The following is a 22803-nucleotide window of genomic DNA, read 5'->3' on the forward strand; positions in this document are numbered from 1 at the left end:
ATAAAGTGTTTTCGCATGATTAATCACCGTCTATTTTATCTCCATTACCTTTGCAGCGCAGTTTTTGTTATGTCACCAGAAATTGAGTTGAATAACTGTGAGGTCTTCGAATGGTCTAAGCTGTACACTTCTTACGCAAGAAAACAGGCCTTAGACATTTTAGTACAGCCTAATATACTATTGCGTACTCTCTCTATGCTCTGAACTCATGCCTTGATCAGGTATGCGAATCACCCTGTGATTTTGGGTTCTTAACTTCATGTCTTTTAGCTTTCGCACAAACGTGTTGATTTTAATGTGATGCACTGATGTAACTGCTAGAACTTTAAATTTTTGTTCTAAATATTGATTCATTTCCGGAAACATGCGAAAAAGAAGAGTTACCTTGAGTACTCACAGTATTCTGAGATTAACTAAAAAAAGAGAGGGGACTCTTAGAAGGCAACTGCAATACTTCTTGAGAATTTCGCAATATTTAAGGATTCAAATCTATGCAGAGTATAGGTACAGCATGCCAAGTGTTTTGGCGCTTGCATTTAAAACAGTGATGTAATCGAGGATTGGATTTTGGGCTGCTTTTTAAAGCAATCGAGCAGTGCGGGGAGGTTCAGCGTGACGTCACGGAAGGTAAGATTTCAAAATACCGCTGCCGACAGCCACAACCTGTCGTGCCTCGTCGCATGCTGCCAAACAACGCTCGGTCAGCTTTGGCTTCGGTCGCATTATTTTTTTTCCTTCAAAGCAAGCGTTTATGTTTTGGAAATATTCCGGTACCATCGATGACGTCATCATGCGCTTCGTACTTGGCACTTTACGCTGCGGAGAAGCTTGAAGGCAGTCGCGTTTTTAATCGACCATTACGTCAACATTTCAAATGCTAGCCCAAAAAGTATTCGTACGCTTTACCTGCAAGTTTCACACATTCGACCCCCTTAAGCTCCGCTTTAAGAATATGTCGCGATAGCGTTAAGAGTTTGATGCCCATATGCGGAATTGGTAATTCTTCACTTTACATTTATAGACCGTAGGGAGTCCTCATGTCGTTCCTGGCCCAGTGGTGCAGCGGTTAGGCAATGCGCCACCGCCGGTGAGGCGTGTCTGACCCAGGTTGCTCTTCTGCGTACTCCTTCAGCTCCGGTGCGAGGACATTTTTTTCCGACAGGGGGGAACGAAGTGTTTAAGCGACATACTTTTCAGTGACACTGTTTGCGCATTATAGGAACCTTGGACTGTACTCCTCCAGAAGTTTCATTAAAGGCGGAGCGAAATTTAGTCCATCGAGCTTCACAATTCGAGCAATTTAGGCACGGGACATTCCGGACAAGTGACTAGTTTGTCTACAAACGATCGTGGACAAGAATCGGTGTCTCTACGTCGTTAAGGCAACTCACTAATATTACCGCGAACCTTTGTACTGTCTGTCCACGCTCAGAGCCGCTGGCTCTCGGCTCTGTGGCAATCACAGATATGAATGAAAAGCAGTGAATTGAAGTTAAACAGAACCACACGTAGTCATGGCATGTTCTTTGATTGTTGACAAATTGTGATCATACAGCAGTTTTTTTTGAACATCTGACTCTGTTGCGGAAAGGAATGGAGGCCTCCTCGCTCGTGCGGCTTCCCAGTGTTGCGTGTGCTGCTCGTATCATTAGATGCAGACCGAGTAGTCGTTGGACGAATATCAGAGAGGACACTCGCATGCTGTGCCCCCCCACCCTGAGAGAGAGGGGGGGGGGGGGTCAGGACCCCCCTATCCACTGTCGATAAGGACTCTCTGGACTTGCAAAGAGCAATCAGTAAAGGCTTCGTCTCTCTGGCACGGAGCTCAATTTACGTGATCGACTGCAGCACCTTTGTTCCCAGCTTTGTTAAATACTGACAAAAAATTCGCTTTTTCGAAATGTTCTGTTGCGTTTTCGTGGTGCCGGCAAAGTTATTCCCACAATTTTTGCAACCCATGCGGGCAATCATATTGCAAGTATGCAGTGTAAAAACTACATGCGGGTGCCGCTAAAAAGCCAACGCTGCCTCGGAACTTATTGCGCCGTACAAGAAACAGGTTGTCAAAAGCTCTTCGAAACAAAAATCTTCAATGCGGGAAAAAGCTCTCCAGCCAAAGTGCTTAGCGCAAGCGCATTATGTTGTAGATAACGCATTTGACCAATGGTAGCTTATCTCCATAGCTTTTCATGGCTAGCAATTAAACCGGCTAGCACTCAAATTCTTTTCAGCAGAATTTTGCTCACTGAAGCGTACCTTTTCTAGGCGGATCTATCGCCGGCTTTTGAGAGTTAGGACTGTCTGGAGTTTTTGTACGTGATAACTTCTGTTATGTCAAGAATTTAAATATTGGAGCATGGTTTTGCCCGTAAATATAGTCATTTCGAAGCATTCATTTTGCACTGTTGAGAACAATTCCTTCAGGGACGAATAAAACGTACAATATCCCCCACCCCTGGCCCCTGAATTCTTTGCTTCCACGAGAGAGAGCTCACCCACTGCACGGAGACAGCCGGCTGCTGCTGTTAGCACTGTGGCCTTTCATTCAGCTAAGCAGTGACCTGACCTTAAGCGTGGCAAAAGCATGAAGCAGATAAGACCGTGCTTCACGACAAACACGAAAAGTGGCCGTACGAAAGACAAAGGTGGGTCGACGATAAGGACGAGCGTGAGTGCAAAATCGAGTATTGCGATATTGTGTTGCTCTGATACCTGTGGCGACATTTTAAAGCATGTAGTCGAAGCTTGCGACGTATTCTCGCCTGTAGCTTTCGTGTGGAATACGAGGCACTCCGACACTGACATCACCTCCCGTTACTGAAACAGACGTGCTCCGCGCAATCACGAGTGAGACTTCGGCGTGCGTGTCTGCCAAGCCCCCTCCGTTCCCTCTGCGATGCGGCCGCACAGAGGAGGGCTTCGTTTCAAGATGGCAACCTTTCTTCCTAACTTTTTCTGCAGAAGGTTGCTCGTTCTGATCTTGGCGGAAGTTCCTTTCTTCGCCGCAGGCAAGTGCTGCGCAATTTGGCACGTAACTCTCAAAGGGAAATCACTAAAGTCACCACGTTCATATTATTTCTCGTCTGCCTGGTGTCCAAAAATGTGCTGCTCATTTATCGCATAAGGTAAACAATTGTGAATAATTTTCTGAGGAATTAGGAAAATTTCGGGACAGCGCATATGATGAGTGCAATCTTAGGCAGTCGGTTGCCTTAAGCGCAGCATCCAGTTTATGGATGGTAAAAACAGTGTTGAATAGTTAATGTACGAATCAGAGAAAAACGGCCTTGTATTCCTTCATTCAAACGTTTTGCCAAAAATCACAAAAATAAATGAGAGCACTTCAGCGGACGACAAGAACTCGTAATTACATTCTGTGTGTGCCTGTGATCACGACTGACATGTACTAAGTCGATATTTATTTTTTCACAGATGCTTGGGCGAGTTGGTACGACATATTCCTGAAAAACAGCGCGAACTTGAACACGGACAGCGCCCTTCTGTTGTCTTCCTTCTGTCCGTGTTCAAGTTCGCGCTGTTTTTCAGGAATTTATTTTTTCGTTAAGCGTAAAATATTTTCTTGCTTTCTTTGGTACTTATATATCATAGTACGCGCACCTAAAGAGCAGCTTGATAGTGCAGTTAGCTTATACCGCACATGATGTGCTATGCGCAAGCTGCAATGGCGGGCAGTTGGTGAGACAGATTTTGTCAATAATGTAGCGTAGAAACAACACGTAAAAAGGCGAGGGTGTTGCTTTAACACAACGCTTTTCGTTTGCCTATTTCTCTACGCGATATTTCAATAACTCCCATCATTTTGCAGCTTTGTAAATGATTGTCCCCCGAAAAACGTCACCAGAATAAACGTCGCCATTTTTTAAGCAGGCAAAAATGTCCCCAAACGGGTGCCGTCAAACGTCTCGTAACGCGCAGTGATTTCAGCATCCGCCTCGCATGCGGGGTGTGCCACTAGTGGTCTCTTTCGTCATCAGCCAAGTTTATGATATTTCACAGTGGAACGAATCACTTACCTGTAAACGCAACGGTATGGTCACTGCAACGCAGGTGTTCCAGGGTTTTGTCGCTCAAGGCTCGGAAGATTTGCCACAGAGCACTATATATAGACGAGAGGGAAATCTTGATACACAGACTAGATACAAGCTGAATATGTTTATTGCTGGGCATCATATTTATAGGTTAAATATAGCATGGCACAAGAAGTGCACATGCCCTCTAAAATATAATCGAGATATCACTTGAGCTCCGTGCAATATTCCGAGGGCGGTAGTTTACCGCCTATGCATTGCTGCTCGAGAAAGCAGCTTCGCGCTTGCACCAGCGCTTGCAAGGTAAGTGTACGGATAAGCATACGTGGTGTAACGATACTCAGAGTGCTAAAAGCTGAATACTTGTCCAAGTATAGATTTAAACGCTGTCGTATGTATTTTCCGAATGGAAATTACATGACCTTGGTGTGATCAGGTAATAATAATTGGTTTTTTTGGGGAAAGGAAATGGCGCAGTATCTGTCTCATATATCTTTGGACACCTGAACCGCGCAGTAAGGGAAGGGTTAAAGGAGGGAGTGAAAGAAATCAGGTACAGCAATTACTTAATGCCTACATATTGTAACAATGACGAAGAAGGCAGTGGTGCGAGACGGAGCGCTCGCGCTAGTCCCGCAACTATTAAATTGTATTATCTGTCATCGTTGTCCTGCTCCTTGCCTTGCCGCCTCGTATCATTTGATGTGAGGTGCGAGTTCCTCATCGTCCTCCTCGTCCCTGGAGCATCGGCGCCTTCTAGTCACCTTCGTCGTTAGCCGAGGAAACCTAGACTCCGCCGCCCGGCTCAACACCAGCTCGACCTGACAAGAACCGCCCAGCCATTTTGCCCCGCTCCATCCCCAGCCCCGGCCACAAGACACGACGACCAGGACCAGACGCAGTATGACCCGACGACGGCCCGTACCAAGACAACACCCCCGCCCAAGCTGTCCGGAGAGTCCTCAAACCTTGACCTTCGGCTGTAAGCGACCAACCGCTGGACCTGAAGCTCCGGGGACAATTGTACATCAGGTCATTTCGCTCATTTTGGTGCCAAGACATTCATCTTCTATCCTTTCTGATCATGCTCACCGTCACCTCACCATTAAGAATTCAAGCAATCGATCGGGACGATCGCTTGGAGGACCAGGATGATGTTACGAAGACGAAGAAGAGGGCAGTGGCCCGGGACGGGGCCCTCGGGCTAGTCCCTCAGCCTTTAAATCATATTAACATCAGTCATCATGTCCTGTTGCTTGGCTTGCCGCCTCGTATCAATATATTGTTACGTGGTCCAGGTGGGAACGACGAGAGAACGCCCGGGCACAGCACACAGGTGAAGAGCACAGGGCGGCCTGCACAGAGCACCAGGCACAGAGCACCGAATCCCAGAGCACGCTCACCTCCGAGAGTCTTCATTCATCTCTTCTTCTATCCGTTGCAATATAGAGCAATTTTTGTCGGGGCAGTTCCGGAAGAATTCATTGTTTGGGTAGCTGTTCATTTGGGGAGGTTTTTTCCTTGAGGGCGCTTCCTCGGGATACCTTTTTTTCGGGACTTTTTTCCTGGAGCGCTTCTTCCGGGGACGTTTTTCCTACACCCGGCTAAATGATTATGGCGCTTAGTTACTGAGCCGGAATTCCAGGAATGGAACCCTACCCGGGGCGGCTGCGTGTCGATGGAGGCGAAGTGCCAAATTCGCCAGTGTGCTGTGCGACATGTCGGTGAAGATCCGCAGGTGCTCGAAATTATTCCGAAGCCCTCCTCTACTGCACTCCTTCCTCCCTTTCTTATTAAACTTGCCCCTTCGGTCCTTCCCTTACCGCGCGGTTGTGATCACAAAGTGAAAGTGAAACAGCTACTGCGCTGTTTCCTTTCCTGAAAAGCATGTAAAAAATAATGGCCATATCAAAATAGACACTCCATACGTGTGAAATAAGACATGAACTGATATGATCGTACGCTTCCTCACTTGCAGCCAGAATGCCTAATACTTCGCCAAATGCTTTAATGTTAAGCAAGCACAGTTCGATAATAGCTTTTTACTAACAAACTAAAAACCACACAGCCATCTCAAAGTGAATTTCTTCCAAAAACGTATTCTGTTCTGGACCTTCAGCTGAAGGTGTCACATATGACAAAAGTTTTTAGGAATGCCGTTGCAGCTATGCGTTTAGGTTTTCGATTTCATTTATAGTTGTGTTTAGTTAGGTGTAGGCACAAAACCGGTGTTGTAATATGGAAACAAAACGCAGAAAGTGTAAGAGGATTTTCGTTTTCCTGTTTTATTTTATAACGACTCCGTCGCACTAGGCACATGATTGTCGTGCGGTCACGTAGCCGTCATTATCATCGATATGATGGCCTAAGATGGCTTCTGGAAGGCGGTGGGCTGTTTCGCCCATTGTTTTTGTCTCCAGCTGCCGAATGAGCCCGTTGCATGCATGGCAATCGTGATTTAACGAGCTTCCCGTTCATTTTCTTTTATCTCATTTTCACGAAACCCATAATGCTGCATGTGCTGGGCTTTTATCTCGAGCTACCCAATAAGCCAGTCGGATGCCTGACAATCGCGGTTTCCAGAGCTTCCCTTTCATTTTCTCTTATTGCACTTTCGTGGAACAAACCATGATTCATGTGCCCGGTTCCTATTTCCAGCCACCCAGTCAGCCCTTTGGATGCCTGACAATCGCGATTTCCAGAGCTTCCCTTCGATTTTCTCTTATTGCACTTTCGTGGAACAAACCATGATTCATGTGCCCGGCTCCTATCTCCAGCCACCCAGTCAGCCCTTTCGATGCCTGACAATCGCGATTTCCAGAGCTTCCCTTTCATTTTCTCTTATTGCACTTTCGTGGAACAAACCATGATTCATGTGGCAGGCTCCTATCTCCAGCGACCCAATCAGCCCGTTGGATGCCTGACAATCGTGATTTCCAGACCTTCCTCGTTAATGTTCTCTAATCGCACTTTCACGCAACACATTATGCTGAATATGTCGGGCTTTTATCGCGATTTCTAGTGGTTCTTCATTCATTTTTCTCATCACGCTTTCACGAAACACATCGTGCTTCATGTACCTGGCTTTTATCTCCAGCTAACAAATATTACGTTGCATGCCTGACAATCGTGATTTCCGGAGGTTCCCCTTTCGTTTCCTCTTATAGTACTTTGACGCAACACATCATGCTGCTTGTGCCCGCCTTTTATCTCCAGCTCCCCAATAAGCATGTTGCATGCCAAACAATTGTAGTTTCCAGAGCTTCGCCGTTCATGCTCTCTTAGTGCGCTTTTACGGAAGACATCGTGGTACATGAGCCGGGCATTTATTTTCAGCTATCCAATAAGCACTTTGCAAGCCTGACAGTCGTGATTTCCAGAGGTCACCCGTTAATTTTCTTTTATCGCAACTTTCGCGGAACAAATCATGCTGTATGTGCCGGCGCTTTTATCTCCAGCTAGCCAATAAGCCCGTTCAATGCCTGACAATCGTGATTTGCAGAGGTTCCGCGTTCAGATTTTCTTATCGCACTTTCATGCCACACATCATGCTGCATGTTTCCGGCTTTTATCTGGTTTCATCACCGTTTCAACACTAAAGAGATAAGGTCATTTTTCAAAACATCTCAGGAATTTTTGTGGAAAATCTTGTGGACCTTCATTTCATCATAGTTGCGCTCCACGGTCATTAGATGGGACAGCATCCACGTCTTCAGAAAACCAGGATGTTCACAGGATCTTGTATTATGCACATCCTCAGCTTTATTTTTTTCTATTTCTGAGTGCGCAGGTAATGGGACTTCAGATGGTATAAAGAGAATTACAGACATTTTTCTAGACGAGTCTTCGTCCATGTTTAGAGAACACGCTGCAGCAGATTCGTTGCTGATGTTTTGAATTTTTGAAAAGTTCCGGTACGGCTTCAATTTCAACCTAAAGTTACTCAGTAAAGATAATTTGAGATTCAAGCCCAACCTCTATGCCAAAGGGCGGCTCTAAGGGCGGCTCCGTGCTCGGAATGGTTACTAAGAAACAGATTTCTACCGAGTCCCGTTTCTAACAAATAAAATTACGGATTCAAGCTTTAGCTAAAGTTTTCAGGTACTAGGGTAGACAGCGGCATCATTAAGGGAAAGGGCCCGGCTGCATCATCTGGCAAACTCATACAGCACAACAATTTCTCGGGCCGAACATGGCTGAAACCGAAACCGTGCGGCCGGAGAGAGCGCTAGCCACTCCCAGCAGCGCGCGTCAAACAGCGGCACCCCCTCATGTGCCCTCTGTCCGCTCGTTGCTCTCACCCGGACGCTGCGAGAAGAGCATCTAACACATGCTCTTTTGTTTGGAGCATCTTTCACTAATATGCTCAATGGAAGCCACCCGTACAACGTTTCTTGTTTTCTTCCAAAATTTCTTCTTTAGCTGCTCCACTATGCATTTACGGCTTCCTTATTACTACACCGTTTGCTTCGTTCTTTTATTCATATCTCGCTTTGTGTAGCAAAGTAGTTCCAGCTATGCGCCTGTGCTCGAAATCCACTACTCAAGACAGCATTGTTCATTCTAGTTTTCCCAATATAAACATGATGTGACAGGGCCAGCAGAGTTGGCACCTGCAAGAAGCAGCCAGTTAATTCGGTTCGTGAAGTGCAAACGTGCTATGCGAAAACATTCTCCTAAGTATAACAACCTACCTGACGAAGAACAAGGGACTAGTTTATTGGCTACCTTTTAGCAATTAGCCGTAAGAATAAAACATAGTGTACGTATATTTGTGCAAAATCCCACTGACGTATTGTTGCAATGAAAATAAATTCACCTTCTTTTTTAGGTGCGAAATTGCCTTGGTCCTCGAATTCTCCAAGTGAGTACTCGATGTTTTAACCTTGCTCTCTACGGTTTCCTACCCGATCCTGAAAAGCAATATCTAAGGAAGCGTCATTAACTGTCCCAGAGAGGGCATTCTCGATTGCATCCTTGAATATGAGTTCTTTTTAACTTTTGTTTCATAATATTATTAGTAAAAATGGATTTCTCTACTGCAAGAAACATGTGTTTTCATTAGATTCAACCACAGCAGGCTCGACTGTAAAGCAATAGCGCCGACTTATATAGAGTACTGTTGTGTTTTATACACTAACATTGTGAAGTGGCGGTCGAATTTTTGTGGTGGCGATATTATAGAGGCCTGTGCACAGGGCGATGTCAGTGCACGTTAAAGAAACCCAGGTGAACGAAATTTTCGGAGCCCTTCACTACGGTGTTTCTCACAACGTGAGTTGCTTTGCGACGTCAAATCTCCTAAACAAAACCAAACATTTTCGCAATCTCTCTCTTGAATTACAGTTTGGTGCACGTTCGAAGAAGGGACCATGTGCGGATGGCACGCGACGAGTGCGGCAGTCAAGTGGACGCTCAATGATCCCACCAAGAAGATCCCTGACTTCCCACGTTTCGACCACACTCTGAGGGCATACAGTGGTGAGTTTATAATAGCTAACGTTTCCACGAATTGTATTGATGAATCTCCAATTAATCAAATAACAATCGGCTGATAATCGCAAATGATCAAGGGAGCTTCCATTAACTCTTGAAGGCATATGAAGGAATAAATTGCATAACGCTTAGCATCTAACCTGAAATTGTGTTGCAGACATGCAGATAGAGTAACCAAAATATGCTTTTCTCTCAGGACAGCGCTTGTTGCACGATGGCAGTGATTTTCATGCTGCAGTAACATTGAGGGCTTTTCACATGAGCTAATGCATCGTTCCTGAAAAAAATCTCTGAAGAAACGTAGCCATTTTCCGTAGGATTTAATTCACGCAAGCACTTCAAGTGGTCGTCTGGATTGATAGGCAGAAAATTTGCATTACAGGTGCTTATCATTGTTTATCCGAAAGTATTTTAATTTTTATAATCTTGAAGACACGTGAACAGGTTCTAAAGCCTACCACGAAGCTGCAAGGTGTGCCTGTTTTCTTACGATGGCTTCTCTGAAGCATAGATGAATGTCGCAGCACAGTGAGTGTCATAACGCTTTTGGCGGAAGTTACCACTGCATTAGGCTGTTGAATAAACCTGGAACCAAGTCTGATGCGTTATCGGCACGAGAGCGTGCTCACAAAACCTCTACCTAGGTAGCACTAATTGACTGGCCGCAGTTAATGGCTGGATGCGTCTGTGAGCCACTGCACACCTCGTTTCCATTTCTTTTAGCACACAACAATGACACGAAGTAGAGCTCTACAATAAGCATGCACATAATTGAGCTACAAATACGTGAGTGAATTTTACCTTACTTCTGAGCTTTACGGAACAAATTAGGACCGAAATGCAAACATATTACATTGTAATTAGGAAGAAAAACTGTTTCTATTCTAAGTACGCCCTCAGAGAGCCCTACACCTCTTCCATACATGAACAATTAACAAAAGTTTGTTCTCTTCAGCTGATGAAACCTGTATTATACTACCTTTGTCCGTAAAGCTTCGAGAGTGATTTATTGTCTTCTCTTGAAATGATAAACAAAACAAATGTTGGTGCGTATGTGTAGCGCCATCCTTTCGGGCTAACCTGAGCAATTTATGTTAATTGCTGCGGGAGCCGCAAGATGGCACTACATGTAAAAATACGTTGTCACTATTCGTCTGCGCGTTCTACCGTTAGTGAATGTGGAGAGATGGACGTCCACCTGGAGCAGCGTGTAAGCATAAAATTCTCTGTGAAGCTTGGCAAGACAGCCGCAAAGACGTATGATCTCTTTCCTGACGCTTGCGGCAAAAAAACATTATCGCGGGCGCGAGTTTTCGAGTGGGACAAGAGGTTCATTTCGGGGAGAACGTCGGAGGAAGACGACACAAGACATGGACGCTCTGCAACCTCACGGAATGAAAGCAGCGTGGCTCGAATCAGGGAAATCGTGCAGCAAGACCGCACCATAACCGTCCGCATGCTATCAGATGCTCTCGACATTAGTAAGAGTAAGACAACATGCAACCAAATTTGGCGTGACAACTTGCGGTAACGGAAGCTGAATGCCAGACTTGTGCCGCACTCAATCCCAACAAACACAAAACCTCCTCAAAATCTGCCAGAAATATCCCATCAGGACATTTGGAATCTCCCCAGGAGGTGCTCATTTTCCCCGAAGATATCCAAAAAACGTCCCCACAACTAGCCGTGTTCAAAAAGTTGTGCGTCCCAGGGATAGCCCTAATAGGTTAACGCTAAATTTCTCGGCTCTGGCTCAATAAAATTATTTCTTCTTTTTCATGCAGACTTCAGGCATCTAAGCGCACATATGTCAGATTTCAGGCACATGCTTACGTTACAGGTGGTGTAATACATCTGTCCACTCTCGTGCATGCTTGCTGGCTAGGCCATTCGGACTCACCTTTTTATATGAAGTGTGCTTAAACAAGGTGAAAATTTGGGGTGGTTGGTGCATAATCTTGTGAGGGGAGCAGCACAGCACGAGACAAAGAGAGGCGGGACACGACGCCGAATAACAACCAGATTTTTAATACACGTTCGTCGAATATATACATCTCGCTCGTATAAGAAGGAAAAGAAAGAAGCATGAAAAACGCATAAGATGTACACGTGGTGAAATATTAAAACATCGCACGGAGGTAATCAATTTCTCTGTCATGAAGCGCTATTGAAGGTATGCAGATACGTCGCTCTTTCGTCGGATGTTAAAGGCTTGTCCAATCTCCCTGGTCCGTTGATCAAAATATGACGGGATGACCATCGTGTTGATAAGCTGCGGAGCGCATTCATGCTCTCTGCAATGTTTTGCTAATTCACTGCTGATGAAGCCCTTTAGGAATCTTTTGTGCTGTCGAAGCCGTTTATTCAAACAGCGCCCTGTTTGACCAATGTAGGTGGGTCTGCATGACAGAGGTATTTCATAAACCCCGCTTTTCACACATTACACATGTTTATTTCCGGCGTTTTTTCTTGCATTAATTTTTTCTTTGCTCGCTGTTCACTTTCGCGCACAGGCTTCTTAACTTGATGGGTGCTGACATGAGCACTTTTACACCAGCTCTTGCTCCTACCTTTTTGAGACTGCAGTAAATTCCACTAATGTAAGGAATGACCACGTACGGTTTCCTTTATTCTGATGTGGTTGTGAAATATTTTCTGCCTCTAAGTGCTTGCAGAATCCCTTCTGCAACACTGGATAGCAGTCTCGTCGGGCAACCTGCAGCTTTCAGCCGACGGTTCTGGGTGTAAAAACTGCCTTTAACTTCATGATGACAGGATCTCGTCAATGCGGCTCGCATGGCAGTTTTTTTCTATGCCCCCTTGATGATCTTGGAGTGTGCATACGTGTTGGGGAGCGGTCCTTTCTAGCTTCGTGATCCATACCGCCAGCATATGTGAGCGCCTAGAAAGGCTAGCGTCAAGTCAAGAAATCGCGTAACGTCGTTTTCTGGGAGTACACTTGCTATTTCTAGTCCTAGTTCTTCTGGTCCGTTTAGTCCTTAGCAAAAGCAGCAATGAGAGCCGTATTGATGAGATCCTGTCGTCATGAAGTTCAAGGCAGTTTTGACGCCCAAAACAGTCGGCTGAAAGCAGCAGGTTACCCGACGAGACTGCTATCTAGTGTCGCAGAAGGAATTCTGCAAGCACTTAGAGGCAGAAAATATGTCACAACCAGATCAGAAGAAAAGAAGCCGTTCGCGGTCATTCCTTACTTTAATGGCATTTCCCACAGCCTCAAAAAGGTAGGAGCAAGAGCTGGTGTAAAAGTGCCCATGTCAGCACCCAAAAGTTAAGAAGCCTGTGCGCGAAAGTCAACAGCGAGCAAAGAAAAATCAATGCAAGAAAAAACACCGAAAAAAAACATGTGAAATGTGTGAAAATGGGGTTTATAAAATACCTCTGTCATGCGGACGCGCCTACATTGGTAAAACAGGGCGCTGTTTGAATGAACGGCTTCGAGAGCACAAAAGATCCCTAAAGGGCGCCATCAGCAGTGAATTAGCAAAACATTGCTGAGAGCATGAATGTGACCTGCAGCTCAGTAACGCAATGGTCATCACGTCATATTTTGATCAACGGACCAGGGAGATTGAAGAAGCCTTCAACATCAGACAAAAGATCGACGTACGCGTCAGCATACTTTCGATAGCCTTTCGTGACAGCGAAATTGATTATCTGCGTGCGTTTCCCTAATAGTTTACCACGTGTAAATCTTATGCGTTTGTCATGCTTCTGTCCTTTCCTTATTGCAGGAGCGAGATGTATATATTCGACTAACGTGCATTAAAAATCTGGTTGTTAATCAGCGCCGATTCCCTCCTCTCTCTTCTTTGTTTCGTGCTGCGCTGCTCCCGCCACAAGATCACGAAATGTGCTAGAATTTTACACACAAAGAAAATATTAATTCAAAAAGTCGCCATATCCCGCCCATGTAACAGGAAATAGCAGCGCAATACAGATGTATTTTCAGTTTATTAGATATGCTCTTTGCATTTAAATAAATACAAACAGGAGACGCATATGTATGCACCATTTAACAAACAATGTAAGGAGCACTACGGCACAAGCATATAATAATAGCCAAATTTTTCTCTAGCTCTGCGAAATCTGAGAAAATGAAGCAATAAAAACATAATACAAGCTGAAAGTTGATGCACCTTAAGCAAACGTTCTAAAGGGTACAAAAGCATAAATGCACACGCAAAAGCAAATGCATGTAAAGAGCAACCTGGGTGCGAAAAGAAAAGACGATATGGGAGTACGATACAGATACGCGGTTTCAGGTCACGGATTTTCTGCAGGGTGAAACCTCTCTCTCGCTTTGCCTCTCCCACGAGGCTCGGAGTAAGCTTGAGCGTGTTATCAAAGCGGGGAAAAATAAATTAATTCTAAGACGCGAAAATAAAAAATGAGCATGAACCAACATTCCTTGACGACGTTGCCAACGCAAACCCGGGGATGAAATAAAATGCTGCAACTATATATATATGAGTTCAACGCAGCCTTCTGTGATGCGCCTTCTCACGGCACAGCGAACGCTCAAACATACGAGTTACATCCTCGTTACACCTCCGTTTTATTTTCTTGTGACTAAGTGTGGAGATAGGACTGCTTGGAGCCGTATGGAAAGGGGAGATGTCTTGAGGTAAGAGCCCTGGCACGCCGTGCCCATGGTACAGCAGACCGCGCGTGCGGCACAACACGGCGTGGGAGGCGAGATCAAGGTGATCAAGGCACAAGTAATCTGGTGGGGGTGGGTCGGGAGTCAGTGAGGCGAACACAACACAGACTACACCGCCGCGAGAGCACGGCAATGTAGGTAGAGCAGGTTAATCCATGGGCACTCGCCGCAAGAGTCTGGTGGGGCTCCGAAGATCTCTCCAGCCTATGACCGCAGTGGACGGCCACGCTGCCACCAACATTACGCCACAGTCGCCGGAGGCGCTGAGGCATGCAGAGTGCGCTCTAGGAGTCGCCCATTGCCTTGAAATCCGCTGCCGCGAACGACGCCTGTAAGAGCGCCATTATGGTATAGGGCCGTGAAGCTGCGCAAAAGACTTGCAATGTGCACGCGCCGCTGCACCAGTTCCAAAAGAAATTATCTGGGCACGCCGAGGTGCGCGGGAGAGCTGCCATGAATCCGTAGCTACGAAGTTCACGACAGCCCAGTGATGAGAGCAAGAGCTGCCTCGCTCTGGGGCTTGCGCGCGAGCGGCTAGGGGCTGCGCGAATACGTGTGTGCAAGGTGGCTTCCGTCCAGCTAGGAAGCCGGGCGAGCGACGGGATTCCATTACTGCTCCTCTGCTAGACAGCGGCGCAACGAAGACTGCTGGTAGTAGGAGATGCCCGCAGTGGCCGCCGCACCGTCCTGAAGTTGGAAACACTATAGAAGACGGACGCGTTGCTGATCGCCGCTCCCTGCGGTGCGATGAAAAGGCAGACCGCCGTCGCCTGCCTGCCTGCAGCATGGAGCCGACGGCCCACGAGAGAGATCCGGGGTGAACTGCGCTTCCTTCGGCTGCTCGAACAAAACTGATCTCTCAAAACGGCGAGTGCAAGAGCAAAACAATCTTCTCTCCCCGTAGCTTTTGAAGTGAGGAAGGGAGCAAAAGGGAGCGAGCAGTCAATTTGTATTTTTTGTTGAAAAGCATTTTTCCCAAAAACGTTCTCCCAGTTACCTTTCTGGGACCAAAAGGCTATGATTTGTTTTTGTTTCTGCTTACCACCCTCTAAACAACGTTTCTAGGCCATTAGTGGGCACACTGCCCTTTTGCTTGTGTTTCTGTGTCCTGCCTCTACGGCCTGGAAATGTTCGATAAATGTTGTACTGGGACTAGGACATTCTATACTTTCTGGGAGCACCTGGGGAGGCACGTTGTTTGCTGCGCTCACACAGGATCAGAAGGAGACGCGGGCATCAGTGAGCTCTGATTTGCTCTCCGAGGCAGCGAAGGATGCTGCATTCGTCGACAGCATCACTGCTGAACACGAGACATCGTGTTTTCAATACGGTCCTCAGACAAAGAGGCAGAGCGCCGAATTACAGTCCACAAGGTCCCAGGCGTCGCGAAAGGTGCGGCGACAGAAGACCAAAACAAAGATGATGCCTATAGTTTTTTTAGATGCCAAATGTGTCATACCTCACGAGTTCGTCCCGCAAGGGCAGACGGTGAATCAGGAGTTTTATATCCGCGTGCTCCAACATATGCGTTATGCACTGCGACGCCGTCGCCCTGACTTATGGGCATCTGGACAATGGAAGCCTTCTCCACGATAACGCAAGAACGCACACTGCTCTGAGTGTGACAAAATTTCTCGCCAAGCACAGCATTACTGTACTTCCTCATCCGCCATACTCGCCTGACCTCTCCCCATGCGATTTTTTCCGGTTTCCTCGTGTGAAGAGAGGCCTAAATGGTCGCTGGATGGGGAGCGTGGACGCCATTCAAAACGCCACGACAAAGAAGCTGACAGCCCTGCCAAAATACCCGTTTACCAACTGTTTCCAGGACCTCAAGAAGCGTTGTGACCTGTGTAGAGACTTGAAGGGAGAATATTTCAAAAAGTTGCTGCACAAACGATCTCAATGTTGAACCCATTTTTTAAAGGGCTAAGTCTCTGAACTTTTCGGACAAAGGTTGAATTTCGAACTGTTACTGCACGTCAGTTCGAAAACAGAAATTAAAGCCAGCAAAACATCGCAATTCTCATGTGGGCTACGCATTCATGCATCCACATTCGTTAACAGGTGCAAGCCAACGCTGTGACTACGTCACTTCGATTAACGGTTTGACCCTGCGTCGTGCATGTTAAGGCCACGGCCTTACGAACACTGCTTCCACAGCGACGTCTCCGCAAGGTTGGCAAACAATTTTGTGCGCTGCATGGAAATCTACAAGACAACATAAATGAGAGGCCAAGGTCGATGTGTCACTACAAAGCTATACCGTGTACCTCTTCTTCTCTGTTAATTTGTCCTGTAGGTTTCTATGTAGTCTAAAACATTTTTTCCAACATAATATATACCAAAACCTTCCCGTACAATCTTTCCGCATGCACTCCCTGCGCCAAAACGCAACGCTCTCGGAAAATGCACTTCGCCGATCTTGGTGGCTCGACATGTCGGTCCATCATACGGCTCTTCAACATACTGAACTCTTTGTTCAATACAGAAGCACCACAAACAAACGGAATAGCTTTTCTGAATAGGCTAAAATCTGATAGTTTACGTAGTGGCTTGAAAGACCTTCTTCAAAGTTGCCCGTAGCATGTGTCCAAGAACACAGCATGTATCGGCACATATTAGGGATTCCTCTTAGTTTGTGTAAGCTAAACGAACCCCGATCTAGGTTTGGAATTTCAAATCAAAAACTCCAGGGAGTAGATCGGGCAGTTATTATCGTATCCACAAAATATTAAGAGTCATGCGCGCATTGTAAAGCGGGGAAAATTCCGATCAGAGCCCGTTCGCGCTCTCTTTCGCCGAAGCCCGTTCGTACTCCGCATCCTCTACGCTTGCATTTGAGAGTTCGCTGTAGCACTGCAGAGAATCGCATTTCATTGGTCCTTTATTCTATTTCATGGGCAAATTACGAACGACGTTTTCTCGTTTGCAAGTTGTTCTCACTCTTTCCTATTGTGACACACACACACGCGCGCGCACACACACACACACACGCGCGCGCGCGCGAACTTCAGTTGACTGGTCTGGTCCCTTTATCTACGTGCGGGGTACGGGTACTACTCTGTCCTTCTATGATAATTAACCTCGTTCAGTACTTCCTCTTTCCCATGAACATGGGCGGACCACCCCGTCGGAAAGCACCTCGTGCGTTTCTATTTTCGGGCCTGCCTTCAATATTCGTGCTGCTCCAATACTGGCCCTGTACAGGGGCAATGCACGTGTTTCACGCATACCGTGACACCGGAATGCGAAAAGCGCGAAAAAACACTGCGCGAGCGGGACCGTGACTTAGAAACCTAAAGTACTCCGCTCCTCTTTTTAAAAACGCAGGAAAAAGGCACTTGTTTATTTTTGAGGACACGCTGACTTGAAAGGTGAAGGAAACCGACCAAAAGCAGGGACAGCGGAGAGAAAAGTAGCGATATCACTTCACTGCTGCGGCGCTAATACTGTTGTTAAAGAATTTTCACAAATTGCACGGCTGTTGGTTTCAGAGACAACCACTGCAGTACAGGAAATTACGGACGAGGAGTGGTCGTGGGCCTTCTAATGGGTCAAAGGAGTTCGTTTGCGGAACCCTGCTCCTTATTATGCTGGCCGCGACTGTACATGGGAGTTTTTATACGTCGCTCGCATTAGCCGCCGCGTCCCGCACAGCTATCGCGACTTTGGGCTTAGCAGCCGAGAGCCACAGGCACCTAGCTACTGCACAGGTGCATATTTTCTGCAGTGACTTTGATTTATGCTTATAGTTGAACTTAGTCGGAGCGCGTAGAGGAAACGGCAACAGGCTGGCGCCGGATTTCATTCCTGCGGGCTATACATGTGGCTCCGTATTATTAAATTCTGAGGCGAGACGCAGAATTGAGCACTGTAGGAGCTACGCAATAAGTGTGGGTCAGCACTGATGACAGCCGGGTTTTTAAAGCGAAAAGCTGTTATTATGCGCTCATATGCGGCGGCCGTCAGTACTGAGTCGCCCCCAGTTGTGGCCAATGGCGGCAAAGTGCCGAAGAAAGCAAATTTCTTCCCGCATGCCAGCACAAGCAAGAGGGAACGCAGGGACCTTCATAAATAACTCTCCTATTAGAGGCACAAGCTGCGTGTCCGCGCTGAGCTAAGACGGAACGCACGGTGACCACCACTGACTGTGCAAAAGAGTTGCAATCTGCGTCAGTTGGTTCGTGGAAATAAATAAATAAAACGGTGAAATGACGAAGGACCGATAAGAGACTAATCACACACTGCTACTGGAACAACTGTGCTTTATTGAAACATGCCCGTCTCCCCAGAAAAACAGCCAAGCTTGTACAGCACGACCACAAAGAGACACACAATCAGTGACGGTTAGCAGAAAACCAAGGCGCTAGCGCTGGTGCGGAGGTAAATTTGGTCTTCACTAAAAGAGAGATAGATGCTGTGCTGACGCAATTATCCCCTTACGTGGTCATGTGATAAGCTTCGAGAATTTTACGCACCAGCTTGCCCTAGCCTCTATATAGAAGAGTAACATTAGGAAGCAGTGGGTAGCACCCCAATCCCGGCAGTGGCGAGGCAGTGTTGCTCCATCAGTGAGGTTCAAAGAAGTGTGGTGTTCTCGCAAACAACTATTCACACACCGGCCTGTTTAGTTGATGTAATCATTTTCACAAGTCAGGGGAATCTTGTGCACTCCAATAGTCGCATGCGTAATGTAACAGTTTTCATGTTGCGTCGTACACACAGAGGGTATAGTTCTATCGCACGCAACATGTGAACAAAAATCTTAAAGTAAAAGACAACGTTAACGCCTTGCCTCAGCGGAATTTCGTGGAGTTTGGGGTAAACCCTGCGCAAGTTTGGCATCACCTTAATTTTTCCCCGTCCAGTTCTCCTCGGGTCAGCCAATTTCACATTTCGGCTCTTTGTCTTTTGCAGCATCGTTTCAGCCACCACGTGTGCGTTTCAGCCACGACTGTGCACTTTGGTGCACGGCAGCCATTGTTCATAGACGACAGGCACTTCGGTCTGTACAACGAGCAATACAGAAAACCAATGGCCAATACTGCAGAAGAGCGCGGACATGAATAAGAGGCGGTCCATCAGCGTGAACTGCTTATGTTGCAGTCGCCGCCTCCCTTCGCTAAGCACAAACGACCCATAGACTACGAGACACGATCCTTGAGAACCGCGCCATCTTTTTGCGGGCATAATCTGTCGTATGTGACTTTAACTTAATCATTTGTAAGATGTTGTTCTGCCTGTATGCGTATGCGTGTGTTTTGTGTTTGGGTGTATGTGTGTGCGCATGCGTGCATGTGAATTGGACAGCTGGAGAGAGGCAGGGATGCGTAATGTAAGCGTTGGAAATGAACCAGGTGCTTTCGGTCGCGATTTTTTTGAGCTCCTAGTTTACCTGCCAGTATCGACATCATTTTAGAGTTGCACGAATCCCTTCCAGTATGCTCAAGTGGCGCTGCGATTGTGCTACGATATGAAGTTGATTTAAAGGAAAATTTCTACAGTTCTTGGTTTGCGTCAAATTTCTTCATGTGCGCGGATGCACACTAATGTCAACATGCATATCTCACTCACACTTCTAGGCCGCTTTATTTTCGCCTTGAGCAACAGTAGCGATGCTGCAACAGCAAGCCTCGAAAGTCCCGATCTGGACGTCAACGCTAACAATAGCGCCTGCCTGAGCCTCTGGTTGTTCACATTCCACGCAATGCATAACAAGTGAGTAACAATGAACAGCCAGGTAGGTGTACTAAAAAAAAACAGGAAGAGGGTGCTTCGCGCTCCAAGGACAATGCGTGCACGGTGTCTTACGTCAGGATTGGGTAGCTATAATGTCGGTATCGAAGGAGGGCAGTATTTTGTAGAGGGCTTCATCATTGTTTAAAAGCATGGAGAGCTGCTCAAAATCTGTCTTAAAGTTATGGTAGAAGTGGAAAGATCTAAACTGATGTTGACAGAAACGAGCATTGTTCACACTGATGAAACCAGGATTTGTAGTTTCAATTTTCCATTTAATTTCGCGTAAAACAAGCGTAAGCAAGGTTCTGCGGAGAAATTTTGATATTACCTGAGCATCCCCTAATGGGGACACCACATCTTGATGAAATATAAATTATAAACTACTAAGTGCATTGTTATTTTTGTTTGCGAGGTAGGTGTTCGCCATATTTTATTGTAGTTAACACTCTCCTCAATCAGTCGTTTCATATAAAGAAAATAGGTTAAGTAGAAAACAGACTCACCCTTTGTGTCCTCGATGAAGTGCTTTGAGTCGCAATTAAACGGCGACATACTGTTTTGCTTTTCTTGGTCGAATCTATAGCAACCTTTTCTTATACAAGTGTATCACTAGGCGCACGTAAGTGGTGCGTTACGGCTTTGCATGCAAGACCGCAACATGAAGCTATGATATCGAGATGTGCTAAAGCTGTTTAATTGCTGTCTGGTAGAATGAACATTATTCACATAAAATATCATTAATATTTGGCGCTTCACTTTTGCCACCATGCAATCGCAATCGCGCCCTCTTGCCATGCTTCACTATATTCAGACCATAAAAATGAGCGTATACATTGATTCAGAAGTTTCTAAAAGCATACGTAAAATCCACTTCGCTATCCTTTATTAGGAGAGGGTATGACGAGAACAATTCAGGATAAGGCTCAAAAATACATGTACGTTTTCTTCGGCTACCAATGAAGAAAAAAAAAATCAGCAGCCTTCAGTCTTCCGATATGTCATGGCAAAGGTTTCATAGGTGTTACAACGGCTCTCAAAGCCACAAAGCATTGTGTCTTTTGTGGGTCGAAGAATGTTAAGCCAGAGTTTCAGAAACATTTTTCCGGTTTTTTTGGATCTTGTAAGTAGAGATGCTCCTCAGGGCACTTTAACTACGACTCCTAAATCACTTGACGTTTGTCAGTTCTTCAGCCTTAACGTCAACGAAAAAAATCTGAAATGAAGCTGTCTCCCATGCTGTCTTCAAAAAAGTGCATTAAACGCGTGCCTTGCTACAGTTCGAGCGAGTAATGTATCACTCGTTGTAAAAAAATGCGTCGCGCAAGTGTCCTACAGGAACTCTAATACCTTAGTTAACCTTACTGCTCATTCGAAGTTTTGCAACACACGTTTTATTTTAAGTAATCCGCCACAAAGTCATGGCACAAAGGTGCACGATACAGATTAGCGCTTCTTTAGTAGCGCCTCTTTTTACAGTCAGTAGCCTTTCATGTTTTTTTGAAGGAGGAGGGCACCAGGAGGTTTCCGTAAACTTAAAAATACTGAAAGCTGGGCATTATGCTGACCATTACGCTTTCACTCTTAAACGTATACTGACAGCATAAAATTCGCGATTGCGAAAGTACATTACGAAACCATTAAGGGATTTCAATACAGCTACATGAAAAACAAAGTTGTCTTGGGATGCTGTGGCAATACCCGAGAACGTTGCTGAAAAACATACAGAAGCAGTAATGAATAATAAGAAATTACGGAGGCCACTTAAGAATACTTACTTGTTTTGAAAGCGAAAGCATGGTAGCTACATTTCTTTTTTTATTTTGTTTTTCTCATGGTTCCTAATGCCACAGACTCGTTAGCATACAGTCCTAAGGCAACGCAGTTACCAAGTCCACCTTCCTTCACCAAAACGCAACAAGATTTCATGACCTATAGGTTGCGTGCTCGCTTCGCCGCCAATTTCCCTCGGTTCAATTGCCCGCACCTTCGGACGAAATTTTATTTTACATCGATGCCACGGTGACGTCACCTAGGTTGTTGGGTCCACTGCGGCTGGTCAACTCCCACGCCAGGTTTCGCTGCTGATGAGCCTTTTAATGCATTCTCATAAAAAAAATCTATGCAACGAGGGTAGTGATCTTCCGCGGCTTGAATCGTTCACGTCTAACTCGCTAATTCTCCGCCGCAGATTGGCAGTGTACGCAGCTGGTGAGAGCGTGTTCAACACCAGCGCTCGCGTCAGCCACCGATGGGAACACGTGCTGGTCGACTTCAAGAGGAGTTCAGGGAAGTTTAAGGTGTGTATTTAACCCACAACGGTGCTGATTTCGTAAAAAAAGCAAAAACTGTCTTCAGGGGTCGTTTTTGCAAGTACATTCACTCCCTTGTCCATTCTTCTTTTACATAACTTGTCGATTGTTCCTGTGATCGCAGCCAGTAGCGTGCATGCAATGTCGTTAGTTACTCCTGATGTCAAACCTGGGGGTGCCAAAGCAAAATAACATTAGAAGAGGAAAGAATAATTACAAAATACAGCTTCAGGTTCGAAAAACTTCATTTTTTGTGCACTCATAGCTAAAACGGGCGTGTGATTAGCCAACGCTGTTGATGTCTTGGCAAGCCTCAACATCTGAATGGGATAACGCAGTTAGTATATGGGCCGAAAATATGGCAAGATTTCTCGCCTTTCGTTTTCGCTCTTGCAGCCAATTTGCTAAAATTTCGGTGGCTTCCTGTGAAAATGCCGAGCCTGAAACTGCCTTTTAATTGCTGCCTTGTAAAAAATTAACCGAAAGGACGTTTGCCCGAGACTTCACACGTCCATCAATGAGCACC

General features: G+C 46.0%; 1 protein-coding gene across 1 annotated transcript in view; it reads left to right on the forward strand.

The window, feature by feature from the left end:
- The first annotated feature begins 2722 nt into the window (after positions 1-2722).
- The window catches only part of LOC144130292 (MAM and LDL-receptor class A domain-containing protein 1-like), a 171004-nt gene continuing 150923 nt past the window's right edge, over positions 2723-22803 (forward strand). Inside the window, exons 1-5 of the mRNA XM_077664244.1 lie at positions 2723-3008; positions 8881-8913; positions 9396-9530; positions 19812-19947; positions 22157-22265. Of these exons, the coding sequence (XP_077520370.1) occupies positions 2897-3008; positions 8881-8913; positions 9396-9530; positions 19812-19947; positions 22157-22265 (525 nt within the window). The 5' untranslated portion in view covers positions 2723-2896. The remainder of the gene's footprint in view (positions 3009-8880; positions 8914-9395; positions 9531-19811; positions 19948-22156; positions 22266-22803) is intronic.

Source organism: Amblyomma americanum, chromosome 4, assembly GCF_052857255.1.
Source record: "Amblyomma americanum isolate KBUSLIRL-KWMA chromosome 4, ASM5285725v1, whole genome shotgun sequence".
Classification (NCBI taxonomy): domain Eukaryota; kingdom Metazoa; phylum Arthropoda; class Arachnida; order Ixodida; family Ixodidae; genus Amblyomma; species Amblyomma americanum.